Source organism: Protopterus annectens, chromosome 12.part0, assembly GCF_019279795.1.
Source record: "Protopterus annectens isolate FY-2018-M chromosome 12.part0, PAN1.0, whole genome shotgun sequence".
Taxonomy (NCBI): domain Eukaryota; kingdom Metazoa; phylum Chordata; order Ceratodontiformes; family Protopteridae; genus Protopterus; species Protopterus annectens.
The window spans coordinates 400,789,995-400,810,771 of record NC_056746.1 but is presented as its reverse complement, the minus strand read 5'-3'; the positions used below and the strand labels follow the sequence as shown (position 1 = coordinate 400,810,771).

General features: G+C 39.9%; 1 protein-coding gene across 1 annotated transcript in view; it reads right to left on the bottom strand.

Moving 5' to 3' along the window:
- Positions 1–1,097: 1,097 nt before the first annotated feature.
- Positions 1,098–20,777, bottom strand: part of PDILT (protein disulfide isomerase like, testis expressed) — a 261,556-nt gene continuing 241,876 nt past the window's right edge. The window contains exons 9-11 of the mRNA XM_044089503.1: positions 7,417–7,598; positions 5,357–5,446; positions 1,098–1,366 (exon numbers count right to left, since the gene is read on the bottom strand). Coding sequence (XP_043945438.1) covers positions 1,298–1,366; positions 5,357–5,446; positions 7,417–7,598 — 341 coding nt within the window. The 3' untranslated portion in view covers positions 1,098–1,297. The remainder of the gene's footprint in view (positions 1,367–5,356; positions 5,447–7,416; positions 7,599–20,777) is intronic.

Sequence of the window (20,777 nt, the reverse complement as noted above, 5' to 3'; positions counted from 1 at the left end):
TATTGGTATTTTCCATTTACCTTCTGTAACTCATGATAGCAAGACACACACACACACACACACACACACACACACACACACACACACACACACACACACACACACAATCAGCAATGTTTGCCTGGTCACATGACAGTGAGCTCTCAGTTTTCTAACTGGTGCAGTTCCAACAGGAACAAGAGTATGATTACAATTCCGCCTTCTGAATATTCTTAAAATGAAATGCATTCACTACAACAGCAGGACCTATGCCCTACAATGAGAAGTATTTAGTGAAACAAATGGAATATGCTAAAATGCTATCTTTTTATATATATATTTTTATGCACAGAATGCAAGAAATTATACATTGGACATTTCTGGATGGCAGTTCTACTGCAGAGAAGGATGAAGCCTTGGCTATGGTCAGTGGATCTGGGTTTGATTAGTAGCACACATGCTGCAGGAGCCAACCAGTAGGATGGAGATGACGATGAAAGTCAGTTTATCTACTGGATGGGGGAGTGGTCTGGCTCAATGCACTACTGCCACATGGTGGGTTCAAAGCGGGGTAGCAGTATAAAGTAGGATGCTGGGAAAAGATGGACACCTCAGGTCTACCAAGCAGGGTGTGTGTGTGTGTGTGTGTGTGTGTCTGTGTGTGTGTGTGTGTGTGTGTGTATGTGTAGAAATACAAAAACATTACTGAGCCCAGAACTGCATACCTCTGCTACAGGAGGAGCACCTGTTACCAACAATGGAAAGGGCAGAAAACACACTATGTGCCCAGATGATAGACCACTATCACCCTGAAAGGATGTAAAGTGTAAACTGGTGAGTGGTTAACAGGGTGGTGATGGTTAGTGGGAGAGAATGAATAAGACACAGTAAGAAAAAATATTGTCAGTACCTACCCTTTTTACTCTGACTGCATATCGCTTAGTTCAAACCATTGCTCTCACCAATTCTTCCAAAGAGATCACAAGATTTTCGACAGTAACCCCCCTACAGCTCAAAAGGCATTACTCAGCAAAATTTCAGACTTTGTCCATCTCACATTAGCCTTAAAACAAGCTACTTTAGCTCTGCACATTTTCTAATAAAATATTGAAACAATATATTTTAATATCTCTTTATTTGTTTTTAGGGGTAAAATGTTATGTATTTATTGTGAATGTATATATGGTTGGAATTTGTCTGTCTGAATTAACCTGAGCACTTCGTTAAACATCTAGAATATCTTCTCTGCTGCGTCTCCCTTAAAATCTTAATAAACCAATATTGTTTGTCATTTTGATTTATCAATATTCAAATGTGGCTAAAGTTCTTTCTTCGTTTTCCATTCTTTGCCTTCTTTATTAAATGGCTCATCCTTGACTGCTGGTTTCTGCAAATACAAAAGTCTGTTAGAGTGATTTGCTCTCGTTTCTGTACGTCTCTTGTATTGACATTTTATGCTCAAGATTTTTTATTTTAAAGAACAATGTCAAATGCAATACACACACCCCAACATGAAATATACTGTTAGAAAACTCAAACAGCAAACTAGGAAAACCAAAAGGAACAGGAGCAGTCAACTTTCGCCAAAGAAACAATATAACCACAGGACGAACGAGATCTTTATTAGTGAAGATCTTTTCGTCTGCTTGAGAAGCAGACTTCTTCAGACATAATGTGAAATGTGCCAACAGACTTTATATATTTAAAAACATCGCTAATTGAAACAGTTAATTGGCTCATTAAACAATTCCTGACATTCCAATTAAAATTAAAAGAAACTTGCTTCATCAATTTACTATAGCTTAACCCCACTAAGCTTAAATTAAAAATCCTAACCAATACTGTCCAGTAAGTACTAAAATTAAGTAAATAGTCAATAATAAAAAATAGAAATGTTGAATATAAACATTCTTTGCATCAAATTATGTCGTCTTATGAAACATAAAAAACTTTAAGTTTATATATAAAAAATGGTAGAATGACATAATATGTATTGTGACATTGAAATGCCAATAGAATAATAAAATAAATGCATCCAAATATATGTATAAGTTTACATAATGTAGACATACGCATATGGTGAATATCTCTTATGGTATCTATATCTACATTAATTGGTGCCCGGAGGCATCAATACATAAATTAGGAACCTATGAATTAAATAACTGTGATGTGTCATCAAAATACATTCATACACCAAAAGTGGTGATACAATATGCACATATAAACTTTACAGTTACTACTTAATATAAGAAGTATACAATATTCAAAGACTAGGTTATGAATATATATATTTTTTACTATATTTAACTTCATCAATCTCACTTAATGCTTAAGGGAATTGTATATAGTTTAATTAATAAAATAAATTAAATAAAATAAAATACATGAAATGTGTTAACTACCAGGTGCCCTACCCTGTGAGGCTCTTTAGTTTCAGTATACAACTAATAGAACAACTGTCATTCAAACCTGGATATGAATACGCATTTAATCTGATCTGCCATTTGAGTTCTAGTTCTTCAAGTAACAACTGTAAAGGGGCACCTCTCTTGTTTTCCAAAACCTGATCAATAACTATAAATTTAAAGGAATGATCACTAAAAGATGTGATATGTTTGGCCAATGCATTTTCCTGTTTTTTCTTTTTTATTGCGCATTGATGTTCATATATGCATTCACGTAACTTACGTTCGGTCTTACCCACATAGAACCCAGGGCATTTCTGACATTGGGCTAGATATACCTCCATGCACATATTACAATTGGCTCTACATCGCATTTCAAAACACCTCTTGTTTATGGAAAATCTATTAGACTCATGTATGTACTTACAATAGTTACAATTTTGACATTTATACATGCCTGGAGTTCGTGTAGAATTGCTAGCAGGGCATTCTAGTAATGTTTTCATGTTCCTGCCTCTCCTGAAAGTTATTTCGGGGCGGCAACCTACCTTACTATACATTGTAGAGTTATTTTGAATATCTCCCAGTTTTTCTTAATGATATCAATAAGAAAATAACTACTAATGCGGTAAGTTAAAATTAGTCTAGGGTTGGTACTCAGTATTGGACCCTCTCTATTAATGCATAAGTCAGGGTTGGAATTATTATTATTCCCCCCATGGGAAACTATTTTCAAAATAGGTTGGTAAAAACCTCCAAGTCTTTTGCTACTCACTTCTTTAACCAAATCGTTTAATAATTGAGGTGGATAACCTCTATGTAAAAACATGTTGGTTAATAAATCACACTCGCTGTGAAAGTCAACGTCTAAGCTAGTAATTCGGGCTGCTCTTACAAGTTGTCCCTTAACTACCGATCTTTTCTGGTAGTTAGGGTGGCAGCTGCTATAATGTAAGAAAGAGTTGGAGTGTGTAGCTTTCCTATAGATACTCGCCACAAACGCTTTTAAATCGTAATTTTTAACCAACCATATATCTAAATATGCAATAGCGGTATTACTAAAAGAAGAAGTGAAAATTAAAAAGTCTGTGGAGGTATTGAAAGAGTCCAGAATCATTATACTTTCAGGTTCTTCACCTTCAAAAAGTATAAAGATAGGAGCCTGAATTACTAGCTTAGACGTTGACTTTCACAGCGAGTGTGATTTATTAACCAACATGTTTTTACATAGAGGTTATCCACCTCAATTATTAAACGATTTGGTCAAAGAAGTGAGTAGCAAAAGACTTGGAGGTTTTTATCAACCTATTCTGAAAATAATTGCCCATGGGGAGAATAATAATAATTCCACCTCTGACTTATGTATCAGTAGTCAGGGTTCAATATCGAGTACCAACCCTAGACTAATTTTAACTTACCACATTAATAGTTACTTCCTCATGGATATCATCAAGAAAAACTGGGAGATATTTAAAAATAACTCTACAATGTACAGTAAGGTAGGTTGCCGCCCTGAAATAACTTTCAGGAAAGGCAGGAACATGAAAACATTACTTGAATGCCCTGCTAGCAATTCCACACGAACTCCAGGCATGTATAAATGTCAAAACTGTAATTATTGTAAGTATATACATGAGTCTAATAGATTTTTCATAAACAAGAGGTGTTTTGAAATGCGATGTAGAGCTAATTGCAATACTTGCATGGTTGTATACCTAGCCCAATGTCAGAAATGCCCAGGGTTCTACGTAGGTAAGACCGAGCGTAAGTTACGTGAACGCATATATGAACATCAATACGCAATAAAAAAGAAAAAAAACAGGAAAATGCATTGGCCAAACATATCACATCTTTTAGTGATCATTCCTTAAAATTTATAGTTATTGATCAGGTTTTGGAAAACAAGAGAGGTGCTCCTTTACAGTTGTTACTTGAAGAACTAGAACTCAAATGGCAGATCAGATTAAATGCGTATTCATATCCAGGTTTGAATGACAGTTGTTCTATTAGTTGTATAGTGAAACTAAAGAGCCTCACAAGGTAGGGCACCTGGTAGTTAACACATTTCATGTATTTTATTTAATTTAATTTATTTTATTAATTAAACTATATACAATTCCCTTAAGCGTTAAGTGAGATTGATGAAGTTAAATATAGTAAAAAATATATATATTCATAACCTAGTCTTTGAATATTGTATACTTCTTATATTAAGTAGTAACTGTAAAGTTTATATGTGCATATTGTATCACCACTTTTGGTGTATGAATGTATTTTGGTGACACATCACAGTTATTTAATTCATAGGTTCCTAATTTATGTATTGATTCCTCCGGGCACCAATTAATGTAGATATAGATACCATAAGAGATATTCACCATACGCGTATGTCTACATTATGTAAACTTATACATATATTTGGATGCATTTATTTTATTATTCTATTGGTATTTCAATGTCACAATACATATTATGTCATTCTACCATTTTTTATATATAAACTTAAAGTTTTTTATGTTTCATAAGATGACATAATTTGATGCAAAGAATGTTTATATTCAACATTTCTATTTTTTATTATTGACTATTTACTTAATTTTAGTACTTACTGGACAGTATTGGTTAGGATTTTTAATTTAAGCTTAGTGGGGTTAAGCTATAGTAAATTGATGAAGCAAGTTTCTTTTAATTTTAATTGGAACGTCAGGAATTGTTTAATGAGCCAATTAACTGTTTCAATTAGCGATGTTTTAAAATATATAAAGTCTGTTGGCACATTTCACATTATGTCTGAAGAAGTCTGCTTCTCAAGCAGACGAAAAGCGCTTCACTAATAAAGATCTCGTTCGTCCTGTGGCTATATTGTTTCTTTGGCGAAAGTTGACTGCTCATGAAATATACTGTATTTGTTTATCTATATGAACATTTGAGTAACACTGTGTGACAAAAAGTCATATTGATAGTTTTACCTTGGTCATCTTTTCACCTGGCAGTATGCCATTGCTGGTTAAAAAGCCAGAAAAGGCTTGTAAGGTCTTTTCTCCATTATAATGCACAATCTAAATGAAGAAAAAGAGAGAGAGAGAGAGAGAGTGTCAGTTGTACTTTATTTAAAATTCAATTCAGTTTGGGGGGATTAAGCTGCGGATGTTTTCCAATAAGATGGAGTTTTACAAATCATGAACTCCATTCATTCACTTGTTTATTCTCTGATTACTAGTTTAATCAGATGCAGGGTCACAGAGCATCTGAAGGTTGTCCTTCATTTAGTGGGTACAAGGCATAAATGTTCATCTTCAACAGTGTGCCAGACTATCACAGGATGCACACATCCCCATTCTGACGTTACACACACACACACACACACACACACACACACACACACAATACATAAACAATTTCAAAGAAAGAGAATTCACCTACAACTTTTCTTTGGGAGTGTAGGAGGAAACTGAAGCACTAAGCAGACTTTGCAGAGAAGGCACTCCAGCCAGAAAACAAGAAAAATCAAGTAGATAGGCAGCAGCTCTAACCTCTGCAGATCTGTGCTAACATCTACATGAATTTGTAAAATGAAATTGTTGAAGGGTGTCTAATATGCCACCACTCTGTCAGGTGTGGGTATGCCTGTCATAAACTCTAGGAAATCATTTGCCTAATATGTATAACTGTGGCACTGCAAGTACAACTGGAACATTCTGTATGGAATGCAAATCCATCTCACAGTACTCCTTAACAATGCACAGCTGTGCCTAATTACCTAAAACCTACATATTAAATAGTGGAAAAGCTGCAGAAAATATAAAGGTGATCAGCCTGGACTGGTTATACTGATATGAAATACTGGTCATTGCAATAAGTATGCTTGACTGAACAAATAAAATGGGATCTCATAGTCACAACTAGTTATAAATGAGCCTAGAAGATGTCTGATACCACATCTAAGGCATAGCAGCAAAGGGCATGCAGAATATGCACATTTCAACATAACATCAGTAATGGATTTTAAGTCAAATGTTTAAATTGGGACTGGAAACCATACTCTATTCTTTGGGTCTACATTAGAACACTGAAGTTTCAAAACTTCGAATGTTCTAATATCGACCCCTATTCAGCGAAAGTTGAAAACATCGAACATACAGAACAGCAAATTTTTTCCTAGGGAAAAAAATGTGCTGTTCCAAAACACATACACACAACACAAGCACACCAACCAAACAAACAGTAATCCACACACATACGCCTAAAATCTTACACCTAACCCTACACTAAACTATACACATACCACTAACTATCCACTTCCCTTAACCCAAACCCTAACCCTAAGATCCATCACTATCGCACACTCACCTCACCCATGCCCTAACCCTAACTCACCTACCCCACCCTAACCCTCACGTCCACACAATCGCACACTTACCTGACCCGCGCCTTAACCCTAACTCACCTAACCCTCACGTCCACACAATCGCACACATACCTAACCCGCACCCTAACCCTAACTAACTTAACCTGCACTCAATCGCACACTCACCTGAACCCGACCCGTAACTTTCCACCACAGCGCTGAAAATACTGAAGCAACAGAAACGGACAACCAAATTCTTTCCCTAGGAAAAAATGTGCTTTCCTGTTGCTTCAGTATTTTCTGCTTTCACTGAATAGGAGTAGATATTAGAACATTCAAAGTTTTGAAACCTCGATGTTCTAATATAGACCCTATTCTTTTTATTGAAGCAAAGAAAAAAATTGCTATGTAGAATGGCAGTCTGTCACAATGAAATAAAGAAGTGAAAATACTAGCATGCAAGTTGCAAGGTTACTGTCTGGTCTGAAGAATTATCCCTGTACCTCCTGTGCTGCACATTATATAAACAGCTCAGAGATTAAAAAAAGCATTTTGATTGTTTTGTTTCGGTACAATGTCTTTATAACACTGACCATCACAGCATCAAAAACTATATAAAAAGACAAAATTCTGCAGAATAATTTTCTGTATCAGTACTGTTGTAAAATAAAAGATACTTACCTTCTGACCTGCTCCAGCAGGAAAATACAGAATTGCTGGGTACTGCTTAACACCAAGAGAGTGAATATAATTTGTTCCACAGTCCACTTTGGCAATAACAACATTGCTGTAGCCCTCATACATGTTTCCAAGTTTGGTCCATATCTGAAGGAGATGTTTGCTATCCTGAGACCATGGTAAATCTATAAATAAGGTGAACATTCTGTTATAGTTAGGCTGATTACAGAAATGAAAGTAGCTATGTTGCATTTCATGAATTATAATTAAATGCACCTAAGAGGCGAAAAAAGTTGATATATCTAGGCGGAAGGCCCACGTGGGCCTAGGTAACTGATTTAGCAGAAACAATAACTTCCTAATTAAGAACAAGGTCTTTCCTAGATAAATATGGAGTTCTGCCTGCCTGCGTATGTAAAGTTAAAGTAATGAGAAATATTGTTAAGATGGCTGTGCTTGCAATACTCTCTACATGAACCATTCGTTTATAGCAAGCAAAGACTTAACGAAATTTAAAACTCTCACTGCAACACTTCTTTTACACTACAGCAATTCCTTAATTTATTTTAAAATTATAATTGCAACCCATCTGTGTTGCCCTGCTCTGTGAAGTATTTCACATGATCAAAGCAAGATTTGACAAAACACAATGCACTTAATCTGCCCTGTTGAATTGCTTAGTTCCTTCTATGGAAATAATTGATTAATTAACCATTAATGATGTGCTACCGCAGAGTTCATGGAGATCCCTGCTCAACTCTGTTCCAAAAAAAAAAAACAGATTTGTTGAATAATTTTGAGCAAATAAATATTGCACTATTTTAAGCTGCAATATTCAACATATGAGCCTGGAACTTTACTATCATAATGTTCTGAGCAAAGTGTCTACAACTGAAAGTGACAGGACCCTACAACTGTACTAGCATAGCAATTTTCCTACTGAAAAGACTGGGGAAACTGCTAAGAAGTTGAGAACTATGACTCCAATGTGTGTCGTCCTTGAGGGAGATGGTTCACAGTCCTACATTCTTCACTAAGGATGGCCTGCACCTCTCTCAAATAGACTTCTGAATTTTGGCCAAGATGTCTCCAGCCCCAGCTGTGCCTTTTTAGCCAAAGTGAGTGTCCTACATCTACCAACTTAACAAATTCAAATCAAGCCTATACTAACATGACACACCACAACACTAGACACCTAAACAAAATGTTAGTTACCCTGAGGCTTACCTAACAATTGAAAACAGAAATCAACATAGGCATAACAATATGGTGTCAACACAGTCATAACACTCCTTCTGTAACTCATTTTATTGCCTGATTGCCACTCATTTAGACCCTCAGATGAGGTTGTCCCCACCTCTGGCAGGTATAATCTCATTACCTCATGCCTATTCTAGGCATTTAAGATAAAGAACTAGAATTGATACATATCATGGTAAATAGAGGTACAACTTTCCTTCATATCATATCATACCCAATTTCAGAAACCCTACCATAATGCACACAATCCATGAAAAGTACCTTAATATATTAGAATTCCTAACCAGTGAACCAAACACAATCGTACAGGGCAAATTTCAATCATCCATCCATAAAGTAGCGAACATATACCACAAAAATAAACATGCATAAAGATTATTGGATACTATCAGTGTCTACTCTCTATACCAATTAGTGCCTCATCTTACAGGGGGCTCAAGCCTTCTACATATGGTTCTCATGAATTTGGCATCATTATGCAGCATATACCCTCAGTGGTCAAATCTGATAAGCATGCCATGGTATTTTCCAGTAGATCCCAGACAAAGATCCCCTAAATCTTCACTGTTTTAAGGGGCTACTCCAAGGAAAGCTTCATAACACCAGCTACAAGTCTTATGAAATTCAAAAGCTCACCACTACATGAGGATCCCATAGTTAAAAGAGACATATTTACCACTGACGTACACACTTATCTAAGCTCCCACATCCATTAGAAATACAATGCCAAGTTTAGAAATAAACCCCTTTTGTGGAACACCAACATAAAGAAACTAACAACAGGAAAAAATCTTCAGATACTCCTGCTCTAACTGTGGCTTCAAAAATGGTTGTACCCCAAGTGAGACATGATTCTGTACTTAAACAGCAAAACTAGGCCTGTAAAAGAGGGATGTGAGTGGTAAACTCTGCTTGTCTGACAGAAAACAGTATGACTTCTTTATCCCTGAAAGCCACTTTCTGTGAGCAAGTGGTATTGCTCTTTTTCTACTGTTGTGTAACCATGGAGTTGCTATACAAGTTGGGGTTTGCAGAGGTTCCCCCCACTTGGGGGGGGTCAGGTGGGTTTGTACACCCCTGCAAAAATCTTTAGTATGTGCTCACTGAAATTAGCTTTCAGTGATTTTTTTCACTGATCTGTCCATTGCAGAAACAGCGTTTATTAATCATGAATCCTGTAAAAGTAGAGTAAAGTACAGTTTTGTACCTACCATAAATGTAGATGTCCGAACTGGATAGCATCTGCAGTCATAACAAATGGGTTGTCCTGTCGTCAGGCAGCCCTTCGGTCGGCCGGATTCCAAAGTCTGGGTCCGGCTTCGGCTGATGTCGCACTTCACCCGACGTCATCTCTGCTGGTCTTCGGGTATAAAAGCATCAGCCAACGCCATTTTCCTCAGTGTTTCTTGCCCCAGATGCCAGTTGCCCTCTTGGAAGGCTAAATTTTGGATAAATGCCAATGTTTCCAAAAAAGTAGAAGGCAAACACAAAAAATAAGCATGTATGTACATATATACAAACAAATACACCATAAGAGACTCCCCCCCAGCTAGCTATTAGGGGGGTAAATACCCTAGGAGTACCACAGAGGGGAAGGAGGGTGGATAATCCTGACTGCAGATGCTATCCAGTTCGGACATCTACATTTATGGTAGGTACAAAACTGTACTATGTCCTTCATGGATGCATCTGCAGTCATAACAAATGGGTAGAATACCATAGCCAAACTAGGGGGAGGAAGAAAAATTATGGTGTAGTTAGGATCCCTTGCAGTACAGCAGTGGCAAACCCTGCTCGGGATCTAGAGTATAGAGGTAAATTATAATGCTTGGCAAATGTATGCACGGAGGTCCAAGTAGCCGCCTCAATAATGTCCTTGGTTGCCACTCCTCGTAAGAAAGCTGTGGTAGTGGCTGTAGCCCTTGTAGAATGAGGTCTTATGTTCTGTGGAATTGGTTTTCCATGGTAGGAGTAACAGAATCTTATGCAATTTCCTATCCATTTGGAGATTGTCTGTTTGGAAATTGCTTTTCCTTCCCTTCCCGTTGCATAGGCTACTAAAAGCTGGTCAGTTTTTCTGTTACTTTTGGTTCTGTCCAGGTAGTAGCGTAACTGCCTATGTACATCCAAGGTATGCAGTAGTCTTTCCCCCCTGTTCTGTGGATTGGGAAAGAAGGTAGGTAGGTGGATTGCCTGGTTTAAAGACACTCTGGATACCACCTTAGGCATAAATGTAGGATTAGTTCTCATGGACACCCTATCTTGATGGAAGATTAGGAAGGGTTGCACTGCCATTAAGGCCTGTAGTTCCGAAACCCTCCTTGCTGAGGCAATTGCCAGTAGGAAAGCAGTTTTCCATGACAGGTGTTGCAGATCTGCTGTTGCTGCTGGTTCAAACGGAGGGAGTGTCAACTTTTCTAGCACAAAGTTCAAGTCCCATGTTGGTAATGGTGGTTTCCTAGGAGGTTTTACATTCTTGATCCCTCTGAGGAACTGCCTGAGTAGTGGGTGCGAAAAGACAGGTGGATCGAAGCTGTATTCTGCTGAAATAGCTGATGCATGTATCTTGATGGAGGAATAGGACAGGCCTGTATGTAGAAGCTCTGCCAAGTACTCCAGAATGTTAGCAATATCTATGTTCGACACATCTTTTCCTCTTTCAGTACTCCAAATGACAAACCTTTTCCATTTTCCTGCATAGTTCCTTCTTGTTGAAGGTCTGCGGGCTTCAAGGATAATGTCTTTAACCCTTTGGGAAAGGTCTGGGTTAGTTGCTGCTATGTGATGTTCCAGGCAGTCAGTTGCAAGGTTTTTAGGTTTGGATGTATGATGTTGCAATTGTTCTGAGTCAACATCAAAGGCATCAGGGGTATTGACCACATTCTCTCCCGAGACATGCTCCTTAGCAATGGGTACCAGTGTTGTCTTGGCCAATTCGGAGCTATCAGGATTATCCTTGGACGTTCCTCTTTGATTTTCAGTAGTACCTTGTGCATCAAGGGAAGAGGTGGAAATGCATATGCTGTCAGGCCTTTCCAGCTGAAGGATAGAGAGTCCACCTTCCATGCAAGTGGGTGGAATGTCCTTGTGCAGAATTTTTTGAGCTGGTAATTGAGTGGGGATGCAAATAGATCTATTTGTGGCATTCCCCATTTCTTTGTGATGGCCTTGAAGATGTCTGGGTGTAGCATCCATTCGTGAGCATCCGAGGTGGTTCTGCTTAACATGTCTGCTAGGGTGTTCTCTTTTCCCGGCACAAATATTGCCTGTAACTGGATGTTGTAGTTGAGAGCCAGATTCCAAAGGTCCAAAGTCATTCTGCATAGGGGGGTATGAATGAGTGCCTCCCTGTTTGTTGATGTACCACATGACTGTGGTGTTGTCTGTCCTTATCATCAAATGGCCTTCTTTGAGGAATGGTCTGAATTTTTGGATTGCCAGTTTTACTGCCAGCATTTCTTTTTGGTTTATGTGCAGGTGCAGCTGGTCTTGAGTCCACAATCCTTGTGTGCATTTGTCCAGCATGTGCGCCCCCCATCCTAGGTCTGAGGCGTCCGTTGTGATGGTTTGGCTTGCTCGAAAGTTGTGGAAGGGTAAGCCTGGGTTTCACTGGCATGCTTGTGCCCACCATAGGAACTCCTGTTTTAGGCATGGGATTAGTGGGATTTCTGTTTCTAAGCTGTGCCTGTGCTGAGACCATAAATTCTTTAGGTACCACTGTAGCTTTCTCATATGCAGTCTGGCATGTGGGACCAAGATTATACATGATGCCATGAAACCCAAGGCCTGCAGAACTTTTCTTGCTGTTAGTTTGTTCTGCTTTGTTAATGCCAAGAAGTAAAGAAGGAGTTCTTTTTGTTTTTCTGCAGTTAGGAATGCCATTTGTTTTACTGTGTCCAATTCAGCCAAGAATGTTCTTGTTTGGGATGGTATCAGCCTTGACTTTTGTAAATTGACTGTGTATCCCAGGGCTTGTAGCAAGTAAATGACCCTTTGTAAATCTGTTGTCAGCTTGCTTTTGTTGTCCGCTTGTAACAGGCAGTCGTCCAGGTATGGATAAATTTGGATTCCCTGTAGTCTGCAGTGAGCGATTACTGATGCCAGGCATTTTGTGAATACTCTGGGTGCAGTAGATAAGCCAAAGGGCAATGCTGAGAATTGATAATGCTCTGATCCTGCAAGAAATCTGAGGTATCTTCTGCAATTTGGTCGAATGGGGATGTGCAGGTATGCCTCCTTGAGATCTAGAGTTACCAGCCAACACTCCTTGCCCAGCATGGGAAGAAGTTGCTGTAGGGTCAGCATTTTGAATTTTGGGACAATGATGTATGTGTTTAAGACGGACAGGTCGAGAATAGATCTCCAACTTTTCTTTTCTTGGTACTAGGAAGAGTCTGGAGTAGAATCCTTTGCCCTGTTCTGTTATTGGTACTCTTTCCACAGCTCTCATCTTTGCTAATTGCTATCTGCTGTAGAGCTTCTATTTTTGATTTGGAGTTAGGTTTGGCATTCCTCTTTACTGGTAAGGTGGAAGTGGGACCGTAGCCTTGGTCTATGGTTTGCAAAATCCACTTGTCTTTTGTGATATAGTGCCAATTTTTGAAAATAAGGCTAACTTTCCGCCTAAAGGTGCTGCTATTTGCTCCCTGGTAGGCGGTGTCAGAGCCAAGTCACTGTGATTGTCCTGTTGCAGTGGCAGTGGTTGTGTCTGTGCCTCGGTTATTGCCTTGCCACTGTCGCCCTCTGTAGGCACCTCCTCTGGATTGATTTCTGCCTCTAGAGCGTCTATTCCTGCCCTTTGGGATTTTGTAGAGTCTGGAAAGGACCAATTTTTGGCAGGCCAGTTTCTGCTAAACCTTGGGGCTGAACCTGTAAGAAATCTTTAACTGTTTGTACAGATTTTGCCTTTTCTTCCATTTTCTTCATTACTTGCTGGGCAGGTGTACCAAATAGACTGGCCTTATCCATAGGAGCATCTAACAGCTTTGCTTTAACATGATCCGGTAAGACCTGTTCTTTCAACCATGCATGCCTTCTTATCACTGTGCCAGTCATGGCTGATCTAAATGAAGCCTCCAGTGCATCATAGCCACATTTTAAGGAATGGTTACTAACCTGTTGGATGTTATTCACCATTTCTAATACATATTTCTTATCTAAGGATTCATCAGAGGACAGTTTTTAGTTAACTGATCAAGCATAAACTCTTGGTATTGGATCATATGAAACTGACAGTTTAAAGCTCTAGCTGAGAGAGTAGCAGAGGTGTAAACTTTTTCCCCATCTCTAAGGACCTGGATTCCCTTTCAGAAGGAATAGGGTTTTTGCTGTGGTCGAGGCTACTGCCTTAGGCCCCTGGGATATAGTTTGGGATCTGCAAGTGGGGCCTTGTATAGGTGGTGATGAGTGTCTGGCACCCTGTAAAATCTATCTGGTTTGGCAGGGGCTGGAGGTAAAGAATCAGGAGCCGTGCAAACATCATTAAATGCATCATCCACAACAGGCGGTACCGGAGGTATAGCTAAGGGCCTATGTTGTGGTAAGTGCAGAAAAGTCCTAAGCCTTTTTCTTGAATCTGAGAAATCTTGTCCCTGCCATTGGAATTGTTCTCTCATGGCATGTAAGGTTTCCCCAAAGGAAAATTCCTCTGGTGGAGAGGCAGCTGGAATGGATTCTTCAGCATCGGAATCTTCATAAGTAGAAAAAGGGTCCTCTGGCTGGTCTGTAATGTCTGAGTCATCCGCAGAATCATCAGAGGACACTGGCTCGGGGGGCTCTGCTCTAGGTCTCTTTTCTGGGGGCTGAGAGGCCCTGTCTGGGTGAGATTGGGATCCCCTAATTAAGGATATTAAATCTTCTGCCAGAGTAAGCATTTGTGAACTTGAAGTGGGCCTCTGTGAGGGGGGCTTGACAGGCACTGATTTAGCAGATTTGGCTGCTTTAGCCCTGGCAAAGGCCTTAATAGACATGTCTGCAGGAGGCCTAGCAGCACCACGTGCTGGGGTAGAGACATCCAAAGGGATGGTGTCTGATAAATCACTAGGAACCACAGTTGTAGGCAAAATTTCTGAGGCCGATTCAACTAAGGTAGCAGGAGCCTCAGTAGTAGTCATGGATTCGGCTGAAGATTGACCGGTTTTCTCGGTTTCGGCCGAAACGGAGACACTCGCGGCTTGCTTAACAGTGGTTTCAGCCGAAACCGCAGACCGCGAGTGTCGGTCTTTTTCTTTGCGTTTTTTAACAATTTGGGTAGTCGGAGGATCCAATGGCATAATGTATGCAAAATCTGATCCGAAATACTGTTCAGCAAACTCCGACCGACGCCTAAGCGTTCGTCGGTTGAAGGAAGCACAGGCCGAACAGGCTGCTACGTCGTGGTCTGGGCCTAAGCAAGGCAGACAGTAAGAGTGGAAATCTTTATGAGGTATTTGTTTCCCACAAGTTAAACAGTTATTGACTTTTTCTGACATCGGCTGAGGCAAGAAAGGGTCCCCAACGGGGTACTTAGCTTTTTAGAAGTCTTCGAAGTAGTATTCGGTAGTAGTAATCTCTGGATCTGACCGACCGGCACTTGCGAACAGCTTCTGCTTCGCCACGCGGCAAGAAAGACTGAGGAAAATGGCGTCGGCTGATGCTTTTATACCCGAAGACCAGCAGAGATGACGTCGGGTGAAGTGCGACATCAGCCGAAGCCGGACCCAGACTTTGGAATCCGGCCGACCGAAGGGCTGCCTGACGACAGGACAACCCATTTGTTATGACTGCAGATGCATCCATGAAGGACATCTGTGATGCAATATTGTACCAAATAAATAATCTTTCCTTAATAAACTCAACTGCACTAAAAATGTGAAAATAAAGCTATATAGTGTACCGTGTGCAATGTGCAAAATACTTGTACAATTCTAAGTGACGGCACATTAAAGATGTTTGCATTGGTCACACACTTGCTTGTCTGATCTGTCTGGATGTCCTCAACTAAGGGCCAAGGGCAGGGAAAAAAAACTTCTTCCAGTTAACATTGAACTGTAGCTAGGTTATCTGGCACATTAAGCGGTACACTGATCTGGCACACCCCCACAAAAGTAAGTTCAGGACCAAGAAAAATAAAAAGTCTTCTCTGAGTTGAGGGAAAAGAAAAAAAAAGCTTGCTGCAAATGTAGAATGTGGCTTGCTATAGCTATATGCCCCACACAAAGAGTTTTAAGTGTTTCAGTTCTGACAGCAAATACAGTATTGCTGGTACTGCACTATATCCCAAATGGCATCTATCAACCATTTCCAGTAACACCTTGTGCCTCTTCACCCCATCCTAGTGACACCTTGGAGTCAACAGCATATGAGCAAGGTGGTTTCTCTCATCCATTAATTTTTCTTTTACTGCTCCTATATTCTGAAACCGATTCTCTGGATATCTGGAGTGTCTAGCACAATACACCCTATACTCTCAATCGCATGATACTTTTGCCTTTATTTCTGTGTTAAAAACTGTTAGAATGTTTTAGCTAACACTCATTCTTAATTCCTTAGTAATCAGTCATATCTCTCAAATGTCTCTGATTTTGAGGGCATCTCTTATTTTTGCCTGTTCCTCATAAAATATGTGGTTTTATGGGGCACAGTAAGTAATGTTTGTTTGTGTCTTTCGGCTTTTCCCGGTTAGGGGTCGCCACAGCGGAACTCCGGTCCGCTAATGATTGGTAGTTGATTTTTACGTGCCGAGTTACCAGCCCTGATGCACAACCTTCAACGAAGGTAAGTCCATTCACGCATGTTTCCATGTAGAAGACGTTTTAGCTGAGAATCGAACCGGACAGCATCTTAATGTGAGGCGACAACCTTACCGCAGCACCACCACCACGGGTATAGGGCACAGTAAGTAATAAAGTTATCAAATAAGTCCAGACATCATAGTAATAAAATATTTGTTTTTCAATAAATGCCAGTCGATACAAATCCTTTTAGTCTGTCAGTTTACTAAATGATCACTACATTAAAAGTGCCTCTGATTTATGTCATCTCTGATGGTGTAGAGCAGTGTTTTTCAACCACTGGTCTGGGGACCCAGTCCAGTCTGGCAAAAATAAAGACTAAGCTGGGAGAGGCCCCCACTGGCTGGGAGGGGGGCCGCTGGCCAGGAAACTTATTTTTTATTAAAAAAAAGTTGTTTTTTTAGGGTGTTCTTTAAGAACACCCTTTGCATCCAGTCACACAGATACGACAGGTGAGCAACCTGTTTTCATCTTCTGCTTCTGTGCAACCTGTTGTTTAAGTCTTCCTCTTCTGCACGCATGGAATTTGAATATCAGAAGACGTTTGAAATGCAGACAATGAACAGACAAGACAGGTAGGTAGGTGTGTGTGTGTGTTTAAGTGGTAGGTAGATAGGTGTGTGTATGTAATTAGTAGGTAGGTAGGTAGGTATGTGTGTGTGTAAGAAGTAGGTAGGGATGTGGGTGTGGGTGCGGATGTATAAGATGTAGGTAGGTAAGCATTTGTGTGTGTGTGTATATGTGTGTGTGTGTGTGTGTGTGTGTATACAATGAGAGAGGGGGGTGTCTCTCAACTGTCCAGATTTTTGCCTCATATTTTAGTCCGTTCCTCATAAAATTTGTCTTTTTGGGGGGATTTATTGTGGCAAATCCATGAGGACAGAATTCTTGAGCTATCTATTAATCTACTTTGATTTCCATTGTTGATTTTCTGCTGTCTGAGGATTCTCCCTCCTTGTGGTGTCCATTTCTTAATTTTTGAACAGAAGAATAGGGGACTGAACTATTTGTAGACCCCCATTCATGGTTTGTCCTTGTCAAGTTGTGCATTTAGTTTGTGAGTTTTCACTTTTCTTCTTTTAAAGGTTTTGGAAAGCAATGGTGTAGAACTACTTCTGGTGACAGAGCTTTGGCTAACTCCATGGGTAAGACAACAATGTATTTGTTTTTTAGTGATGTTGATGGTATCAATTCTGTTCCTAACAGAAGACCTGTTTTGAATAAATTAAAGCAAGATAAGGTGCAGAGCTGCACTGTTACATGTGGCCAGGTAGTAAAAATCAGCTGTACCTATGGTGTCAAGACATGAAAGGGTTGAGGGCAATTTCAGGAGCTCCTGCTTTGAAAAGACAAGTTATTGCACAGTTTCCTAAATGTGTGATCTGTCACGAAGTACATGATTTGACAGAAAAAAGGGGAAGTTGATACATCGCCAATGCCTAAATAAATAGGACCATTTTTTTTGAGTTTCAGACTTCATATTCTTCAGAAAGTTCAGGATAACACAATACCTTTTATTCTATCGACTTTATAAGTTTGTGAGAGCAATATTTAAGGTCTGTCCCTATTTCTGGGGCTTTGTCCCACCATTATATTTGGCTTTGCCCACATTTTATTCTGTTAAGAGGTTGAGAGGTAAGGTGTGTGTGTGTGTGTGTGTGTGTGTGTGTGTGTGTGTGTGTGTGTGTGTGTGTGTGTGTGTGTGTGTGTGTGTGTGTGTGTGTGTGTGTGTGTGTGTGTGTGTGTGTGTGTGTGTGTGTGTGTGTGTGTAAGGGGTGTGTGTGTGTGTAAGAGGGTGTGTGTGTGTGTGTGTGTGTGTGTGTGTGTGTGTGTGTGTGTGTGTGTGTGTATAAAAGGGAGATAGGCAGGTGTGTGTGTGTGTGTGTGTGTGTGTGTGTGTGTGTGTGTGTGTGTGTGTGTGTGTGTGTGTGTGTGTGTGTGTGTGTGTGTAAGAGGTAGCTAGGTAGCATACCTCTCAAGTTTCCAGATTTTTGCCCCATATTTTTGGTCTGTTCCTCATAAAAAGAACTTTTTGGACTTCATATCCTTTGGGATACAGCACACAAACAGTGATTGTTTTGATTGGTTCCTTATAAATATATTTTTTCTGCCTTAGCAGTCTCCAAAATAATTCTCCAAGTCCTAATTTTAATCCCAGTTACCCAAGTTTGATTAGCGGCTCAGGTGACTGACGCAGCTGGCAGAGGAGAATGGATGTGCCCATCCTATAGGAAGGGTGGGACAGAGCAGGCTGTACACGGACATGTTCATTTAGAGGAGGGAATGGAAATATGCATTCTGGCGTCAAGCTTTGGGCTCATCAATCCACTGCTTGCTTGCAGCCTTTGTAGTAAGCATACAGGAGACTGCACTTAAAAGAGGAAGGAAATCCAGGCCCCTGCATTGATTTAGGTGGTATTATTACCCCCACCATAAAAATGCTCTCACAGTTGGGATATCAGCGAGTATGCAAAGTACCCTCATGGTTTCCTGAATGATGGCCCATTTCAGACAGGCCTCACCCCAACACTGGCAAGCATTGCCAGTGCAGTAGAGAATGAAGGGTCATGTCTGAGTAGGGGAGACTTAAGGGCTGGCAAGCATGGGAGCAAAAAGTACATTTAAAATAGTGTCCCTGATTAGTTTCTGCTTTGCCCCTTATTTTAGAGAAGAAGGGTTGTTTCAATCTTAAAGTGCTTGTTAGGTAGACTTCAACACACACACACACACACACACACACACACACACACACACACACACACACACACACAATCATTGTGTCTTGAAAAATACTGAATTCTCTGAGATACCCCCATCCTTGATCTTTAAACAAATGTCAAACAAATCCCACATTACAGATCTTTAAACAAATGTCAAACATATCACACATTACAGTATTTATTGGCTCCCAGGTTCCTTTTGCAGCCACTAAAACAATTAACTAAAAAATAAACATTATGCAAAACAGTGCTGGATTCAGCAATTTAACTTCCACATTTACAAAAATAGGCATTAGACAAAAATAAAATGTAGGACTATTTAAGAGAATATATGGAAATCATAATGTTCAGAAGGGCAACTCACCCTTCTCAAACAGGGTAAGTTGCTCCTTTCCAATTTAATGTGATCTATAGCCGTGCATAAAATGCATGAGAGCCACTGATCACAATAAAATAAATTGAGTGATTTGGACAGCTGTTCAAACAAGCATTCTACCATCCTGTGCAAGTAAGTAGCATGGGTAAAACAGAGGGACACACAGTCCCCTCCAGCCACATACAAGACAGAGAGATGTAGACATGCACAGACATTCAGGCACTCCACATACACACACACAAATATACATGTGCAGAGACTGACATACATACAGGTAGCACAAGCACACTCTGCAACCACAGTCTTTCCATTCATACCAACCAGAGATCACTTTGGGCAGTGGTCATCAGACCGATGGGACACAGACAAAGATATATAAATACATATCCTCACAACAACAACACACACATTCACATTAACCACTTCTGTTCATAGTACCCCCTACACACACACACACACACACACACACACACACACACACACACACACACACACGCACACACACACACGCGCACACACACCCTGACATAACACAGGTAGTACCCATGCACTCTGCATCAACAATCCTTCCATACACATGAGGCACAGATCACTTTGGGTAGTGGTCATACGACACAGATGTAGACATATACATATCTACTCTCACAACAGGCACTCCACTTCACACATCACTTTATTTGTTTATTTACCTACTCATGTATTTGAATTGAATTTGATGACCAGGATAGAGCACTGATCCCAAGCGTCTAATTGCCCAATTTCAGTCTTAGCCCATGAGTACATAGACAATAGATACAAAACAAAATGTGTAGAGTGGCAACAAAAGACAGTATATACATAACATTATCAACTGTGATAACAATGTTTAGCCATGTATGAAGACACAACTCCCTCACTCATTAACCAGAAAAATTCACATTAACCACTTACACACTGTCTCAGTAACCACACACACACACATATATATATGCACATTATACACTACACACTGCCACGATCAGCAGTTTGAGCAGGTTGTAACTACTCTCGTTTGTCATGCTCATATTATCCCAGTGGAATGCACAGGTACATGTAGCTAAATCATTAAGTACACTTATGCATTTTGTGCACAGGAGCATGTCAATTCGTCGAAGTTGATTTCAGCAAATGCAAAGAAACCGAAGCCAGTTTGCCAAAACTGCCTTAGACGAAAGTAGAAATTTCCTTTTCTCACTGTTGTGCAGCCTCGCAGTTGGT